The sequence below is a fragment of the Carassius auratus genome, unplaced genomic scaffold, assembly GCF_003368295.1.
Source record: "Carassius auratus strain Wakin unplaced genomic scaffold, ASM336829v1 scaf_tig00008539, whole genome shotgun sequence".
In the NCBI taxonomy this organism is placed as follows: Eukaryota; Metazoa; Chordata; class Actinopteri; order Cypriniformes; family Cyprinidae; genus Carassius; species Carassius auratus.
Genome location: NW_020523950.1, coordinates 454036 through 472727, shown reverse-complemented (window position 1 = coordinate 472727; position 18692 = coordinate 454036). Strand labels below are relative to the sequence as shown.

The window sequence follows — 18692 nt, the reverse complement described above, 5'->3', positions numbered from 1 at the left end:
TTTTGCTGAAATGCGCCAATAGTATGTTCCTGCACAACCGGAGGCTGCAGATTCAGGACCGCAGATCTGGGCCGCAGTTAAAGGACCCTAGTTTTTCTTGACAGCGCCACCTGGCCAATATAGCGATGGCTGCAGTTTCGGGAACGCAGTTCTAGTATCCTGGTTTAGTTTGCAGTCACGTTATTTTGCACCGTTTAAACGTTATAAAATAAAACTTAATTAAATATCGATACTCACCGTCTGGTTGCTGTCCACGTCGTCCATCTTTAATTAGTGTTGATTCAGTACAGTAGGTGGCGCTGTCACAAAAATACTAGGGTCCTAAAGCTGCGGTCACAGAATTGCGGTCCTGTAACTGCAGCCTCCTGTTGTGCAGGAATACCCTTCTCGAAATGCGCGCGCACGTGAGTGCTGTTTTTTTTCATTGCTGGAGTAAAATTAATTTAGTACACACCTGCGAGGGTGTCCGGTTCTGTCATGCTGTGGAGCCGCTGGACCCTGTGAGTTCAAATGGAGATGTTTATGTGTGGCCGTGGGTTAGCATACGATTTCAGTTAGCTTTAGCACGTAGCCTCATCGCACCTCTGTGAGGCATAAACTCTCACCTGATGTACAACAGCACGTTCAGATGAAGTTATACTAATAAAAGAATATTTAATACGAAAAAATGGTTTTTAAAATAATAAAAAAAAAAAAAACATTTTTTCCCGTCTATAGTAATACACAGGTGTAGTGCCCATCAAACACAGGTAGACCTCTTCTAAAACATTTTTTATTTTTATGTATAATATCTCGTTATTACATTTTAGAAAGATCTTATCTTTTTATAATAATAATTTCACTGTGTATTGTTTTTTTTTTTTCATTTGTCATTAAGGTTCAGTGTATTTCTGTGATTTCTTTGGAAGATCTTTTTGGTTAATACTTTTTAAAAGTATCATTATCAACAAATGGCAATGTACAGTGGTCAGCCTTTAAGCTACAATACAGATAAAGACATGGACAAAAATAGTCTCATAGTAAAGAACTAGTCCAACCGAAAATGACATTTGTGTTATCATTCACTTGCCCTCATGTCGTTTAAAACCCATTTTTCTTCTGTTAAACATAAAAGTATGTGTTTTGAAGAATGTTGGTAACCAAACTGTTTCCATTCCCATTGATTTTAATTCATGGACAAAAAAAAAAAATACAAGGAAAGTGAAGGGAACCGAAACTTAAAAATCAAACTCAAAATATCCTCTGAGCTGGTCACTGATTAATTGTGTCCTATATAAATCATCATCCTGCAGTGCCTGAGGTTTTGTCGCTCCACCCCACCCCCTGTCATCATGGCACCCAAGGACATCATGACCAATTCACATGCCAAATCCATCTTGAATGCCATGAACGCCCTGAGAAAAAGCAACACGCTGTGCGATATCACTCTGAGGGTGGAGGGCACAGATTTCCCGGCCCACCGCATCGTGTTGGCAGCCTGCAGTGATTATTTCTGTGCCATGTTCACCAGTGAGGTAACAAATACTTTCTATATGCACACTCATCACTCACATTTTATAATGTGGTTTTAACTGGAGCAATCTGTTCACCAATTATGTCTAAAAAGGCTCTCATTGTATTAAAATAATAATAATAAAACATTGTTGGGGGGTCTTGACATGCTTGTTAGCAGCTTTAACTTTTTGAGCTGTAGAGCTTGTTTAGAGTTAAAGTTCAAATCTGGCTCCTGATCGTGCTTCTCCCGCTTCTCATCATTTCTTGTCCTCTCTTCTAATCCATATCAATTTAATTGGCACAAAGGTTAAAGAAAATCGAACTTTGTTGCAGTTCTGCTCCTTCACAGTAGGAGGTGCAGACAGTCTCTTTTATTCTCAGACTTGCTGAAGCTGGTTCAGAACACAACACATGCTGTCAAGCTAGATGCAGACTAGATGATGAATATGTTGTTGTCACTCATCTCTTATGGTACAGTTTAACAAAATAATGTTATAGGAATATATATATATATATATATATATATATATATATATATATATATATATATATATATATATATATATATATATATATATATAATGTATGTATATGTATGTATATGTATGTTTTGAAGTTGTGGCCTAGTGGTTGGAGAGTTTGAATTCCTAACCCTAGGGTTGTGGGTTCGAATCTCGGGCCGGCAATACCACGACTTAGGTGTCCTTGAGCAAGGCACCGAACCCCCAACTGCTCCCTGGACACCACAGCATAAATGGCTGCCCACTGCTCCGGGTGTGTGTTAACAGTATGTGTGTGTTCACTGCTGTGTGTGTGTGCACTTTGGATGGGTTGAACGCAGAGCACGAATTCTGAGTATGGGTCACCGTACTTGGCTGTATGTCACTTCACACTTATATTATATAATGATAAAAGTAGTGGTTTCTAATAGATTCTTGCAGAAAATAAGCTTTGTGACAATCAAAAGTTTATTATTCCTAAAACTAGAATACACTACATGACTTTTAAAATATGAAGAGATTTTAAACAATATAAAAAAATATCAGTTCTTAAAATATCAAACATGTCCTCTGACTAGATGGATTCATAGTCTCAGCTAAATTTGATACAGTCCACTTCTTGTGTACATGCATGTTTTTACATTATACTTCTATTTGAAAATACTATCCTGTAATTACACTTGTAATTAAGTTCTGTAGTTACATCTAATTACACTGTTTAACCTTACCTCTACCCCTTAAACCTAACCATACCACCAAACATGTCCCTAACTTTGCCCGTATTCACCATCAATAGCATCGCAAGTGTTCTGCAAATCAACATGAACATGGTAGGTGCATTGTACCTAACAATTAATTGTTTTAAGTAAAAAAAAAAAAAAGACACCTATTATAAAGTGGGACAGAAACATTTTCCATGAAAGTTTGATTTAGAATACTTTGCAAAAGTGTGATCACTGAGACCTTGTCAACTAGATGCACCCCAGAGACAGATCCCCTGCGAAGACCTCGTCACCTTGACAACAGTCGGAACAAGACCACGGGAACCAGACACATTCTCTGCACAATCTGACCTGCGTTGCAGGCTAGAATTAAACCACACCATGCTGGTGTCGTCTGTTCAGAGGAGAACTGGCTCCCTAACAGAGCCTGGTTTCTCCTAAGGTTTTTTCTCCATTTCTGTCACCGATTGAGTTTCGGTTCCTTGCCGCTGTTACCTTTGGCTTGCTTAATTGGGGACGCTTGACTGATTGCACAGACACTATTGGAAGTGAGCTGAACTGGATGATGGCATTAGTTTTTCTGTTTCCATTCATTTAGCCACTTGTTAACAACTATATTTTTCAAGACAAATAAAGGCTTTAAAACATCACAAGGAGGTATAACTGCTGTGTTTTATGGGAGCTGAATACAATGTGGAAATATCACAAACCTTATTTTAGGACAATGGAACCCGAAGTGCTAAAATGTTAACTCACTTCTGGGTTTTGACCTACAAAAATATGTCAGCCCTGCAGCGCATGACAATATTACAGCTGTGTTATTGGGCAGAAATATGAATTTGTGTTCGATATCGCTTACTTCTGTTCCACTTACTTATCCCTGCTGTGGCTTTTATTTTGTATTCTTAATCTGAAATAAAAATTCCAGAATGCTGTCGTGTCTCATGTGTCAGTTTTTTTTTTTTTTTCAAGATAAAGGGGTGGGGGGGGGGGAGATTTATTTTAACATGTCATAATTTTCTTGTTGCTCTATAGCTTGCTGAAAAAGGGAAGTCCTTTGTGGACATTCAGGGCCTCACAGCATCCACCATGGAGATCCTGTTGGATTTTGTTTACACAGAGACGGTGCTGGTTACTGTAGAAAATGTTCAGGAGCTGCTGCCCGCTGCCTGTCTCCTGCAGCTCAAAGGTACAAACACACAAACCTGCTCAGCTCTCGTTGTTGTTTGTTATGGGATTCTAATATTACCAAACCCATTTGATTATTTGTACAACGTTTATAGATTTGTATATACACACAAAGTAAATAACAAGATCAGCATATCTGAATAAAGCACATGATAAAAACATTTTTACATGTGCTGTATGTGATGCATTAATCTTAGCTTATTTCAAACGTGGCATTAAAAATAAAAATAAAAACAGCATGATTATAAGGAAACTAACCTTAAATGCTTGCTGAGATCCAGGCACGATAAGGACTCACTGAGACTCTCAATCGTGAAGGAGACAAAAACAAGAACAAACCTGCATAAAATTGGGGAGCAATTATTGCCACAGACCTGCTTTTAGAGCTCAGTTGCAGAAGATAAAGATTACAGAAGAGTCTGATTGATCTCTAAAGACTGAGGGCTTTCCGTCTTCTGTCTCCACACACACACACACACACACAAATTCTAAGGAACAATTTAAGGAAGTGAGCAGTTAAGATTATCTGATTTTGAACTTGACAGTCAGGTTTTTGAGTGCTTAAGCATTCCACTTTTTAATATTTTTTTTCCTGGAAATATTTTATATATATATTACTAACAATGTAAGAGTATTTACTCTTTCAAAACAATTTAGTGAGTCCTTGCTGATGAATAATTTATTTATTTTCTAAAAAAAAACTTACTGAAATTGTTTTAATTGTATTGTGTATCCTCCAAATACTGTCCATCAAATTTAGCTAAAGCTCCCTCTCTGTAGATGTTTGGAATAAAAAGAAAATGAAACCCAATCACTTTTAAACAGAAATTAGTGAAATATTGAAATTCAAAAATAACATGAATCACATTCAGTGACTTGTCTTTGAAACAAAGTGACGTGCAACCAGTCATGCCCACTTTTCAGGATTAGTGTTTCATTTAATAAAAGTGTTTCTATTATTTTGTGTACAATATAATTATGTAACCACTGTCCAACCGTGATATAGGATTATAAAAAGACTTGCATTGCTTTTAGCCTTTAAAGGAACTGTGTCCTTGTAATCAAAATGCAAAACACATCCCAGAGACTTTTGAGATCAGTCACTTCTACAAAACTGAGAGCGAACTGACAAGGAGATCAATTGTACATTGTCTGAAATAGGAGAAACTTATAAAGCATCCACTGATTCCCTTGAACACTCAAACTAGAGGATGTTTTTGACAAAGATTGTGACAAAAAACCCAAAAGCCCCGTGTACTTCATCCCGGAAGTAAAACATTTATGTTTGGCACAAACAAAATGTAGCTTGACACCTAGGTAGCGTCTTGCCTTCTGTCAAGAATGACTTTGGCAGTATCAGGCTTCTGGGTTACTGTGAGCAGAAGGAAATGCAAGTTGCAAGACCAATATAATAGCCAAATCCCTCAGGCGAATCCATTCTAGTTAGAGATCAGCGGTAAAGTGAAGACTTGTTTCCCAGCATACTAAATTACCAACTAGAAATAAAGACAAATCTCTTGAATCAAAGCAGGTTTTTCTGTTACACATAATATCTGCAATATAAATCATTGAATTAGCTTTTTCATATCTGCTTAATGCATTTTCTTGATTTGCTAGTATGCCTGCTGTGGATTTAGATGTAATTCTGCTGTATTTAATGAATATAAACCATTTTGATGTTATTTGTGTGTTTGTTCTCCACAGGTGTGAAGAGAGCTTGCTGTGATTTTCTTAATAGTCAGTTGGATCCATCAAACTGTCTGGGAATCAGAGACTTTGCAGAAACGCACAACTGTCTGGACTTGATGCAGGCGGCTGAACTGTTCTCACAGAAACACTTTGCTGAGGTGGTGCAACAGGAAGAGTTTATGCTGCTCAGTCAGAGTGAGGTGGAAAAACTTATCAAGTGTGATGAGATCCAGGTGGGATTGTCTGCAATGTCCTTCTCTGCTCTCTTTTAGTCTGAACGAGTCTTTGCCTTCAAGTGCACCTGGGAACCTCTTACCTCTGAGTAGGGCATTCGTTATTGCAACATTCAAGACAGAAGTAGGCTGAAAAAAACAAAATGACTAGATTTTAAGCCCAATTAGCCACGTTTCCACAGTCGAGTTTAAAGAGGGCGTGCTAGTGCATGCCAGGGCCAGTCTCACTCTCACTTCCGGGGCTTGATCGTGCCTCGTTGGGGCTTCCTCGGGGCCAACGGCCAGGGGTTTTTGGCCCGACGATAACCTTGGGTCAAAGCGGGCCAGCTGGGGCTAGAGGAGTGCTTATGAACAAAGACAGAGTTTCCCCGCCTGGAGAGCGTCAGCTGCGGATCATTTCAGAAAGATAACAGCTATAACACCAGCATTAAAGAATTTATAAAATAAGTTGAGCTCAAAACTCACTTTCAGTCATCAGCGAATGTTTGAAATAACTTGATCTGATGTGGATTATAATCATTAAACAAGGCAGAAATATTTATAAGCGATGCAAAAGACTGTGCACGCTGAACATTAACGTTACCAAACAAAACATGATAAATGCAACCACCTGGAGAAATCAGACGTCAGCTTCTTATTCTCTATCACAATCTTGAATTTATTTAGTAACATATTTTATCTGTCATAAGTCTCGTCTCCAGAGTTTAGCTCCGTGTAGCCTGTCCTAAAAATATAATAATGTTTTTTGTTCGGGAGCTTTTATAAAAATAGAAATATTATCATTCATTCTAAATGTGACTTATAGGCTAAACATAAACAGACTCAAATAAGCAGGCTATTTTCGTTATGCTCAATCATTAAAAATAAATAAAAAAGAAATAAAATGTATTTCTGTGACTAATTTTGAGTCCTGATATATTAATTCATTATGATCAATGTATCACGTATTCTATAGTAAAACATTGATGCTTTTGAATTTAAATATTTAACAAAGCATGCAAACAAACGGCCACTTTTATCATGTTTGTGTTGGTTCCAGTGACTTATTTCTTAGTTTTCTGATTACTTCTCTTTGTTGGTGAAATGAGGGTGTTTGGTGACGTTGTTCCTGAGAGGCTTGTAAAGAGCGTGTTTTAGTGACACGCAGCGGAGCTTCAGGACCGACAGTGGAAATGCTCCGCTATACTGGCCTCGGTGCTACTGGTCCGAGGCTATGAGCCCTGCCCGGCTCGTTTTAAACCCTAGCTCGCACTGGCCCGACAGTGGAAACACGGCTATTGACTACATCTGAATTCAAAATGATGAAAATTATTTATATTTCTCACTTGTTTACACATGGTTTCAAAACTAAATGTTTTTGTTACATAAATCGTGGAAGTTGAGCGATTAACTTCACTTGTATTCTGTAAACCGTTCCATTATCACACCTTTAAAATGATTGAAATGAAGCCAGTGATATTAAACTGACTAGCAAAATCATTCATTACCTTTCACTACAGATATGCTTTCTGCTCACTGGGATCTATAGAATATATATATGTTATATTCTCTTCTTTATCATCTAGAATTCTGAGTTTTTCACCTTCTAAATATCCTTTGCTTGGCCATTCATGTAATCATGAAACTTTCCAATCTCTACGTAAATGGCACACGCGATACAAAATATTATTATAGAATATACCTAATAGTTTACACACCTAGTTAGACAAAAGTTTGCAGCACATAGGAACCAGTTCAGGCTGGTTTGGAGCAGCGTATTTCGCCGCAGGTTTGAAATGGTATTTCTTTTGTGTTTTAGAGACTTCTAGACACTTTTCGTAATGATATGAAAAAAGTAAATACGCAAGTGCAGACCTGTAGCCCTGCTTTTTTATCTTGTTTTTTTACACAAACAAAAACATCTGCCTTTTGTGTTGTTAAATTCCTGTCTCTCACAACCGTCCATTTATTCTGAAGGTGTGATTACAGCATTTGGACTTAAATTTGTGGTTACCTGGAGAAGTTGCAGATCTAAAACCATGAAAATTAGAAGTTAGTTTTGCTAGAGGGGTTTTGTACCTGAACAAATCTGTGTTGTATGTGTAGGTTGACTCAGAGGAGCCTGTGTTCGAGGCAGTTCTGAACTGGGTCAAGCGCAACAGAAAAGAGAGAGAGCCGTATCTGGCCGATCTGCTGGAGTATGTGCGCATGCCCCTGCTCACCCCACGATACATCACTGATGTCATTGATATAGAGGTCAGATTCTGCTAATCAAATACATGCTGACTGTATGAATGTGCAAGATGCTGCAGTTAGAACCAAAGACATCCCCCTCACCAATGTGTTTATTTTGTGTGCATTATTGCTTGATATTTGGTTTGAGTGTCGCGTCTACATTTTAGCCATTGATACGCTGCAGTCTGCCATGTCGAGATTTGGTGGACGAAGCAAAGAAGTTTCACTTCCGGCCAGAGTTACGCAGCGAGATGCAGAGTCCTCGAACCCAAGCAAGACTCGGTCTGATGCCTCTGTGTGTTTTCAGTATTTAGGCTTGAAATCCTTCAGCCTAACTGATTCTCAGTATATATTAATCATTTTGACAGTTCACTCTTTGGCTGAATAAGTTTTGCATGTTTTAACATGTTCGTTGATCTACTTGTGAAGCCTCATACAACTATTCTTTTGACACTGGATTGGGTTTTAGGTGCCAAAGAGGTTCTCTTGGTAATTGGAGGATTTGGCAGCCAACAATCACCCATTGATGTTGTTGAGAAGTATGATCCCAAAACCAGAGAGTGGAGCTTTCTTCCTGTAAGTTATGTTGCCCATTTATTTAAAAACCATTTGCGCAATGTCAGTGGGCAACCATGCCACTGAAGCAAACATCATGTCTTGAGTAATAAAACATGTTAGTGTAATGCTGCATGAATTTTGAAAGTAATTTGACCAGCAGAAGGAGGTCTTTATTTCTCTCAAAATATATTTATGTACCAGAACATTGCAAGGAAGCGGCGCTACGTTGCCACTGTTGCCCTGAATGATCGTGTCTATGTTATCGGTGGGTACGATGGCCGGTCACGGTTGAGTTCAGTTGAGTGTTTGGACTACACAGCAGATGAAGATGGAGTCTGGTACTCTGTCGCCACAATGAATGTACGCCGAGGCCTTGCAGGAGCTACAACCCTTGGAGGTACCTGTTCTGTATGATGGCATGATGCTTGATTTCACACATTCGTTGAGTTCTAGTAGGCTCTTCTGGATTCTGGGTCAAGGTGGGTTGTGATTTTGAAGACTTTCAGGCACATGAGCATTGAACGAAACAGTACAGTTCACATAAGAGTGAAACTGAATCTGCCAACCAAACGAGTTCAGTGAGTCTGAATTATGTGGGTTCGGTGGATGTACAGCAGGTTGATTTTCTTCAAACAATGTTCTTTGGCTACTTTGCCTGAAGCACTTCTCTTTTGCAAGTCAGTTGAGTAAATCAGCTTTGTGTCAATCAAAATGTTGGTATTTTCAGAAATAGTCAGGCATAAAGTGATTTTTTTTTTTTTCTTTTACAGATATGATCTACGTTGCGGGGGGATTTGATGGTAGTAGACGTCACACCAGCATGGAGCGTTATGACCCCAATATTGACCAGTGGAGCATGCTGGGAGATATGCAGACCGCGAGGGAGGGGGCAGGACTTGTTGTAGCCAGTGGACTCATTTACTGTTTGGGTAACGTTTTGTTTGTTGTAGAAGGTAAATGAATATCAGTCAATGTCTGTGATGATTTCTTTAGGTCTTCTTGTGCTACAATTGCTCATAACTAGCATTCATAATGGCAGGAACTCCGAAGGCTCGGCACAGGCATGTTCAGATAAACATATCGTTTTTCAGACATGGTAAACAATGTGTTGTGTTGTGTTGTGAATGTAGGTGGTTATGATGGTCTGAACATCCTGAATTCTGTATAGCGGTATGACCCTCACACGGGACATTGGACCAGTGTCACTCCCATGGCCAACAAACGCTCAGGTACACTGGCATGAGAATCCTTTTTAACATGCTAACAAATATTATAATATTCTATACACTACTGTTCAGAAGTTTGGGGTCTGTAAGATTTATGTTTTTGAAACTGGTCTCTTTTGCATACCAAGACTGCAGTTATTTGATGTAAAAGTAATACTATGAAATATTGTGTGGATTATTTGCTTAATGTAAACTTAATCCTTTTAATCATAAATTAGTCTGAGATCAAACAATAATTTGATTGCTGCTACAAACCATGACTGTTTTCATCTACAGAGGCTGGTGTGGCTTTGCTGAATGATCACATATATGTTGTCGGAGGGTTTGACGGCACGGCCCACCTGTCTTCTGTAGAGGTGTACAACATCCGCACAGACTATTGGACCACTGTGGCCAATATGACCACACCACACTGCTATGTTGGTGCAACAGTCCTGAGGGGCCGTCTTTATGCCATTGCAGGGTAAGATGTCAATATAGCATTGTAGACTCTTCTATATTGAGCCTTTTTAACCACAAGAAAATAAATGAATGACTTAATATTGTTATGATATTCCATTTGTGTTCTTTCTGCAGATATGATGGGAACTCACTGCTCAGTAGTATTGAATGTTATGACCCTGTGATTGACAGCTGGGAGGTGGTGACTTCAGTGGCAACACAACGCTGAGATGCAGGAGTTTGTGTGCTCAGAGAAAAATGAGAAGAGAATCGATTCTGACAGGGGTTTTTTACATCTGGATGCTGGAATCTATGCTTCAATGATCATAGGATCATCAGATCCCATTACCAGCCTTTTATGACTCCCTTTTTTGGATTTTAATTTTGTTGCCATTTGAGATCTCAGTCCTTGATTTCCCTTGATGGGGGAAAAAAAAAACACTAACTTTTATGATACAGTCAACATGAGTGTCTTGCCACGTTTTTGTCCTCTACATACAGACTCTGTGATCTTTGATTCCCTTTGAGATTCACTCAGTTGGATCCTTTAAAGTGCAATATAATAATCTACTGGTGTCAGAATGTCTCGGAGAAGAGACAAGTATGTGTATGCCTTACTGCCCAAGTTACTGAATCCTTCCTGAAGAAGTTAACATTGCCAGATTCATCAGGATGTGACAACAGAGGTGCTTTGTGTAATTTGTGTCAATTACAACATCCGTCAAGACAGTCATCATCATCCCTGGTTTGCTGTGGCTTCTCTCAACGACAACCCTTTATCTATGTGCCTAAGGCGCCAGGGATTTTTCCATCATCATGTACAGAACCATCAGAAATCATGAAGCCAGTGTGCTGGTGTCTTACATGTTTAATGGTGGGAATCCAAATGCACGGGTGAATTTAGCTGTGCTCTCTCAGTGAAACTGTCTCATTAAATAGTCAACCGTAAGTCAAAGTGAAAAATAGTGGAGCAACATCAGAAAGGAGTTTCTTAGAGAAAAATTGCAAAGAATTTGAAGTTATCATCATCTACAGTGCATAATATCATCCAAAGATTCAGAGAATCTGGAACAATCTCTGAGCGTAAGGGTCAAGGCCGGAAAACCATACTGGATGCCCGTGATCTTCGGGCCCTTAGACGGCACTGCATCACATACAGGAGTGCTACTTTAATGGAAATCACTACATGGGCTCACGAATACTTCCAGAAATCATTGCCGGTGAACACAATCCACTGTGCCATTTGCATTTGCCGGCTAAAACTCTATAGGTCAAAAAAGAAGCCATATCTAAACATGATCCAGAAGCGCAGGCATTTTCTCTGGGCCAAGGCTCATTTACAATTGTCTGTGGCAAAGTGGAAAACTGTTCTTTGGTCAAACTAATCAAAATTTGAAGTTCTTTTTGTAAAACTGGGAAGCAATGTCATCCGGACTAAAGAGTACAAGGACAACCCAAGTTGTTATCAGTGCTCAGTTCAGAAGCCTGCATCTCTGATGATATGGGGTTGCATGAGTGCATGTGATATGAGCAGCTTACACATCTGGAAAGGCACCATCAATTCTGAAAGGTATATCCAAGTTCTAGAACAACATATGCTCCCATCCAGACGTTGTCTCTTTCAGGAAAGACCTTGCATTTTCCAACATGAAAATGCCAGACCACATACTGCATAAATTACAACATCATGGCTGTGTAGAAGAAGGATCCGGGTACTGAAATGGTCAGCCGGCAGTCCAGATCTTTTACCCATAGAAAACATTTGGCGCATCATAAAGCGGAAGATGCGACGAAGAAGACCAAAGACAGTTGAGCAACTAGAAGCCTGTATTAGACAAGAATGGGACAACATTCTTATTCCTAAACTTGAGCAACTGGTCTCCTCAGTCCCCAGACGTTTGCAGACTGTTATAAAAAGAAGAGGGGATGCCCCACAGTGGTAAACATGTTCTTGTCCCAACTTTTTTGAGATGTGTTGATGCCATGAAATTTAAAATCAACTTATTTTTCCCTTAAAATTATACATTTTCCCAGTTTAAACATTTTATATGTCATCTATGATGTATTCTGAATAAATTATTGAAATTTGAAACTTCCACATCAATGTATTCTGTTTTTATTCACAATTTGTACAGTATCCCAACTTTTTTGTAATCGTGTTTTTACCTGTGAGAAGATTTTAAAATAAAGTAACTGCATAAAACATTTAAAGATCCACTTAAATTGTTTTTTTTGTTGTTGTTGTTTTAATGTGCTGCCGTGTTTACTGCTAAAAAGTATATTTGGGATGGTAAGTGTCTAATGGTGCCTTCAAGTGCACCTGGGAAACTTGTACCATTCAAGAAACGCAACATGAAATCCTAAATTAAGAAAAATAATTAAAGTAAAACCCAAATAACTACATTTTATTTTTAAATGTGTGTATATATATATATATATATACACACACACACACACACACGCACGCACATATTTCCGGCTTCTTTATTCATGGTATCACTGTCTCTTTTTTATAATTATTTTGGTTACGTTAAGGAAACCATAAAAGCTGGGTGATTAACTTGTTTTTGTCTGCTCTACACTGAACTGTCTGAATTGAACTGAGTTGATAGTTTCTCTCTTACACTCTGTATCTAATGAACTTTTGTGAAGAAAAGCTGTCGAACAAAAAAATACCTGAAGCACATAAGATGAAATTTGAACTTTCCAAGGAAACACCTCCCCTCTTAAAAAAAAAAAAAGATTTGCATAATTCAGTACTCCGATACAGTCTATGTCGATAACCTATTTTCTTATCATGAAAAAAAGGCGGAGACATTGCAAACATTTCGCTCTCGATAACGGTTGGAAGTGTTGCAATACTTTTAAATCTAAAGATGAGTGTTTGGTTGCACCAATCGTATAGCAAGGAGGGTGCTGATGCTGCCGCTGGCCAATCGCGCGCTGCAGCGGGCGGTGTGAGAGTGCACGCGGATATATAGACAGGATCGCGCACTTTTGGCCCCTCACTGCTGCGTTGGCGGAGACACGTTACGCGTCTGCATTCAACAGGGCTCAAAAACGATTTTAGGTGATTTTCCCACCAAAAAACTTTCACGTTTTCTCAAGAACTTTTATCCACGAAGACTAATCAAAAATGGTAAGTGAGACTTTAGTCTCTAACAAATGAATACTTTACAGGTTAAAAAAAAAAAAAAAAATCGTGGTCGTTCCAACCAAAACCGACTAACGTTCAGTCGATTATGTTTGATGTTGTGCTCTTTGATTTTGTAGTTGTATGGCTTAATTTGATGCATCTTAAAGGGACAGTTCATCTAAATATGATGTCATTCACTTGTCGTTCTGTCATTCACTTTCAAACCAGTAACGTTATACCTCTTGCTTTTCCGTGCAACACAATTAACTTACATTTTAGGAGGGTTGACATCCTACGTTCACATTCAAAAAGATGTGACTAAAACCTGTAAAAATAATAAAGACATAAAACAACATGAGGAATATATACATTTTAGGTGAACTGGCCCTTTAAGACACTTAGGTAAAGTTAGTTTAGTCACATTATTAACCATCTTTATATAACTGCAGATGTTTAATCTTCCCATCTTTTCTGTGTCTTCGTTTCCTCGTTAATATTTTTTTTGTGCGACATGCAGGAAATGTGACTTTTTTTTAAGCGACCTTTAAAAAAATGAATATCACTTTTTCACCCGACCGGTTAGTATTGGAGCGTAATATGATAGAACTCCGAGGCTGCTTGTGAGGAATCCGTGGAATTCCACCGCAGAGGCCGCTCACGCGCGCTGCCCGGGAAGAGCGCGAGGCTGGGGGATGGGGGAGTCTGCTGACTGGTTTTCATCCTACTTCTACAGACTTAACCCTCAAGATACACTTGGAGCGGTCATTCTTTTAAAATACCGTTAGTCGTTTTTGTCGTTGATTTGATGTTGACTGCTGAATATCAATAACTCTTGTTCTTCAATTGTGCCTTCGTTCAGGTGACTGGCTCTTTCCTGACGCCCATTATGCGATAAAGCGCGAGAGATCAGAAAACGTGCACTCTTGAGTCTCATTCCTACTTCTTTACCTGAAAAATTATTTGTGCATTTTTCACAAAAGTATATGTGCTTGGGAGATACTAGTTTTTCACCCGGAGGGTAGTATTATCAGAATGCACTGAGACTTTTGGTGATAGTTGTTTCTTCTTCCACAAATGATGATATTAGGCAGAACTGACAGCTTCAGTCACCTCTGAAGTAATTGCATCCTTTTCCCTTCCCCATTCGAATGACGTGAATGGTGACTGAAGCTGTCAATCTGACATCTTTTGTGTTCCACTGAAGGAAGTCTCACAGGTTTGGAACATTCCTAAAGCATTCTTTTAACATAAGGAAGTGAACTGTCATTCAAATGGTTTCTTAGAGATTCAGGAAGTACATATTTACCGGATAATAGTCTTTTATTCTTTGGTGTTCAGATCAGACCAAATAATGATGATTAATTCAATCAGTAAATGCAAGATCTGGCTCCTCTCTTTTCCAGGTTTAGGTGGTTCCATAGTGCTGTTTAGTTGACCTTTCAACTCCAGTTAGTGATTGAACTATCATTAAAGTTTCAAGTTCAGCCACATGAGGAAGTCAGGACTTCATTGAGAGTTTCAGCCTCAAAAGGTTCAAAGTCAACATCCAACATGACAGATACTAGTCACATTTTTAAAAGTATAACTTACAAATGTATTACTTGCCACTGAAAAGCTGCCTGGCAAAAATGTTACAGCTTTTGGGACAAACATATTTTACATATATCAGGTTTAAAAAAGAAAAAAAAGTAAAATAACTTAAACATTGAAAGTTCTGTCCATCATGTTCTAAGATCCCTGGTTTTGTTCCTGGAGCCAGAAATTGGTTGGCAGAAATTTAATGTCTTTTTTTTTTTTTTTACCCCCCATGCAGCGTGAGTGCATCTCCATCCATGTGGGCCAGGCTGGAGTACAGATTGGCAATGCATGCTGGGAGTTGTATTGCCTGGAGCATGGCATCCAGCCTGATGGCAATATGCCAAGTGATAAGACCATTGGTGGAGGTGATGACTCTTTCAACACTTTCTTCAGTGAGACTGGCTCTGGGAAGCATGTGCCACGAGCTGTGTTTGTGGATCTGGAGCCTGCAGTCATTGGTGAGTGTGTGTAATATATATATATATATATATATATATATATATATATATATATATATATATATATATATATATATATATATATATATATATATATATATATATTATCAGCCATAAAACCAAGCTTCTGGCTTGTTGCAGAGTGTTTTATTATGCCTGAAATTTTGAAATTAATGTGTATGTTATCTCCACTATCCAGAGTTCAGTTTAAGTGAATGGCTGGTTTTACGTTTTAAAGAAATGTATATCAAAAAGCGATGATACACTTGTATTTTGTTTCAGATGAGGTGAGGACTGGAACCTACAGACAGCTGTTTCATCCAGAGCAGCTCATCTCTGGGAAAGAAGATGCTGCCAATAATTACGCACGTGGCCATTACACTGTTGGCAAGGAGATTATTGATATGGTCCTGGAGCGTGTCCGCAAACTGGTACGAACTATGATTGAGCATCAGAGAAACACAAAGTAGGGATGTAGTCTTAAGACCATAAAAGTATTACATGTAACTGTTAGTTAGATTATGGTAAAGGTAACTTAATTTTGTAATAACTACTTTTGGCTGGTAACTAATATGATATTGATTGCATTAAAAGGGGGCGTCTTGAAAGCATAGTTCACCCAGAAATAAAAATTCTGTCATTTATTCTAACTTGCGTTTTTATAACACAAGGAAGTGAAATGCACTGCGAGGGTGAGTAATGGGTGACAATTTTTATTTTGGGGCAACTATCCTTTTTAGTGCAGTTTAGAACAATATAGAGTATGTCTGTTAACGTGAGTTTTCCCCTCCCTCTCCTGATCTAGACCGACCAGTGCACTGGTCTCCAAGGTTTCCTTATTTTCCACAGTTTTGGTGGAGGCACTGGCTCTGGTTTCACATCCCTGCTGATGGAGCGTCTCTCAGTTGACTACGGCAAGAAGTCCAAGCTGGAGTTTGCCATCTATCCTGCTCCTCAGGTCTCCACTGCTGTGGTCGAGCCTTACAATTCCATCCTAACCACCCACACCACCCTAGAGCACTCCGACTGTGCCTTCATGGTAGATAACGAGGCTATCTACGACATTTGTCGCCGAAATCTCGACATCGAGCGTCCCAGCTACACCAACCTCAACCGTCTCATCGGTCAGATAGTGTCCTCCATCACGGCTTCCCTGCGATTTGATGGTGCCCTCAACGTTGATCTGACGGAGTTCCAGACCAACTTGGTGCCATATCCCAGAATCCACTTCCCACTAGTCACATACTCTCCCATCATCTCTGCTGAAAAGGCTTACCATGAGCAGCTGTCCGTGTCCGAGATCACCAGTGCCTGCTTTGAGCCATCCAATCAGATGGTAAAGTGTGACCCCCGGCATGGCAAGTACATGGCCTGCTGTATGCTGTATCGTGGTGATGTCGTACCCAAAGATGTCAATGCCGCCATCGCCAACATTAAGACCAAACGTTCCATCCAGTTTGTGGACTGGTGCCCAACTGGATTCAAGGTGGGAGAGGTTGACAAGATGACATTTTTTGAAGTCCTTTCTTCAAACTTTATTAAATGTAACAATGTCTCCTCTTTCTCAACAGGTTGGCATTAATTACCAGCCACCCACAGCGGTCCCTGGTGGAGACTTGGCCAAGGTACAGAGAGCTGTGTGCATGCTGAGCAACACCACAGCTATTGCTGAGGCCTGGGCCCGTCTGGACCACAAGTTCGATCTGATGTACGCCAAGCGTGCCTTCGTTCATTGGTATGTTGGAGAAGGAATGGAAGAGGGAGAGTTCTCTGAGGCCAGAGAGGATCTTGCCGCACTGGAGAAAGATTATGAGGAGGTTGGCACCGAGTCTGTGGAGGATGAAGAGGAGGGAGAGGAGTATTAAAGATGCTTTAAGAGGCTGATCTGGGACAAGTTTTACGCAATGGCTGACAGTCAGGAGAGAAACTCGTCCTACTCCAGCACTTAAAAGCAGTATTTACCTCTCTGCTGCCTTATGAATTCCAAATGATGGGGAACAATGCCCTGATGTGTGTGTGATTTTATAAGTGTTCTGTTTCGTTCTTTTCTATGCCTCTATTCTGTCTGATTTCAAAGAATCATTTCTGTCTTTGGACACTTTTTGTAAGCTGTCTTTGTCTCTCACACATGCTGTGAAGCGGTTTCAAAATAAACTGTCAAATGTGTCTATTGATTTTATGTATTGATTACAAAATTTATTCGTGATTTAAAGCTTTAGCGTTTATGATGACTCCCAATTCGTGATGGAACCAATCATACTATAATCACGACCAGGCTGGTCAATTTGTTACACTTATTAGCTGAACGTCTTAGCTAATATATAGCCAAAATAATGACTAGAAGAGGGCTGATTCTGTGCAAGAGGAGGTTATGTTCTTTCAGGTTCAGTGCCCCATCCCCCCCCCCTTTTTTTTCACCAGAAGTGTAATTATATCATCTACCAGCAGGGGCTAAGGACCATGCTTTAAAAATGATTTTTATTCTCTATTTTCTCCTGATGAGCAACCCTAAAGCATTAAATGTTTGCATCTTTTTTTCAGGATCACAAGTTGGTATTTTTGTTGTATAGTTAAGCAATTTTTAGCGAACTCGAGACATTTAAATACACTTATTCTAGCCTTAAAATTAGAAAACGTATTAAATATTAAGTATTGTTATAAATATTCTGATCTAAATGATTTTCATCCCGATCATTTTTTTTGTGTAATTAAAATGCAATGCACAATGACTCCATACTTCACTGATTATTTTAAAGACTTTACAATAAAAGCATCATAAAGTATGTAACAGACTCAAAATACAAGTCAATTTTTTTTTTTTTTTTTTTTGCAAAAAATTAACAAGAGGTCAGTTCCATTCCACTTAAACGTCCATTCATGCTTATCTTACTTGAAATACAAACTTTTTGAACTTCAGTCTCAGAACGTGGCCTTGTAATTTATGTATTTGAAATATAACAAAAATGACAATGTTAAATGTAACAGAAGTCTTCACTTCGCTACCAGTTTACTTCGTTGCCTTTATTTCCAAACACAAAAGTAGACCTCTATTCAAAGCGCTTTACTAAAACGCCACCTCCCCCGCGCAAGTCGTCCAACCAGCAGCCACAGTGAGTCTATTTAAAGAAGAAGTCCCGACCACTATCAGCTGTCACCTGAAGATATTCATACGCGGAGGTAAACACTGGGGCGGAGCGAGGCGGTTGACGGCTTCGAGCGCATGCGGTTACCTAGAAATGTTTGTAAAGACACGCA

At 39.2% G+C, this 18692-nt stretch overlaps 1 protein-coding gene and 1 pseudogene across 3 annotated transcripts; both read left to right on the top strand.

Annotated features, from left to right (window-relative positions):
• The first annotated feature begins 346 nt into the window (after positions 1-346).
• On the top strand, positions 347-11205 carry LOC113072093 (kelch-like protein 12; annotated as a pseudogene).
• Positions 11206-13253: 2048 nt separating this feature from the next.
• Positions 13254-17603, top strand: LOC113072092 (tubulin alpha chain, testis-specific-like). 3 transcript variants are annotated; one of them, XM_026245236.1, is made up of 5 exons: positions 13254-13404; positions 15215-15437; positions 15720-15868; positions 16243-16923; positions 17009-17603. In XM_026245236.1, exons 1-5 carry the CDS (start codon positions 13402-13404, stop codon positions 17300-17302), a joined length of 1350 nt encoding a protein of 449 aa, XP_026101021.1. In that variant the 5' UTR covers positions 13254-13401; the 3' UTR covers positions 17303-17603. The 3 variants fall into 3 exon arrangements, with proteins under 3 accessions (XP_026101021.1, XP_026101022.1, XP_026101020.1); XM_026245237.1 differs by lacking the exon at positions 13254-13404 and adding an exon at positions 13634-14932; XM_026245235.1 differs by lacking the exon at positions 13254-13404 and having other exon boundaries at positions 15209-15437.
• The last annotated feature ends 1089 nt before the right edge of the window (positions 17604-18692 follow it).

Excerpts from the sequence above, each read along its gene's own strand:
- LOC113072092 (XM_026245235.1), top strand. The coding sequence starts at position 15,209 with ATGCAGCGTGAGTGCATCTCCATCCATGTGGGCCAGGCTGGAGTACAG. Across the intron at positions 15,869-16,242 it reads TGGAGCGTGTCCGCAAACTG|ACCGACCAGTGCACTGGTCT; the intron begins GTACGAACTATG and ends CTCCTGATCTAG. Across the intron at positions 16,924-17,008 it reads GGTGCCCAACTGGATTCAAG|GTTGGCATTAATTACCAGCC; the intron begins GTGGGAGAGGTT and ends CTTTCTCAACAG.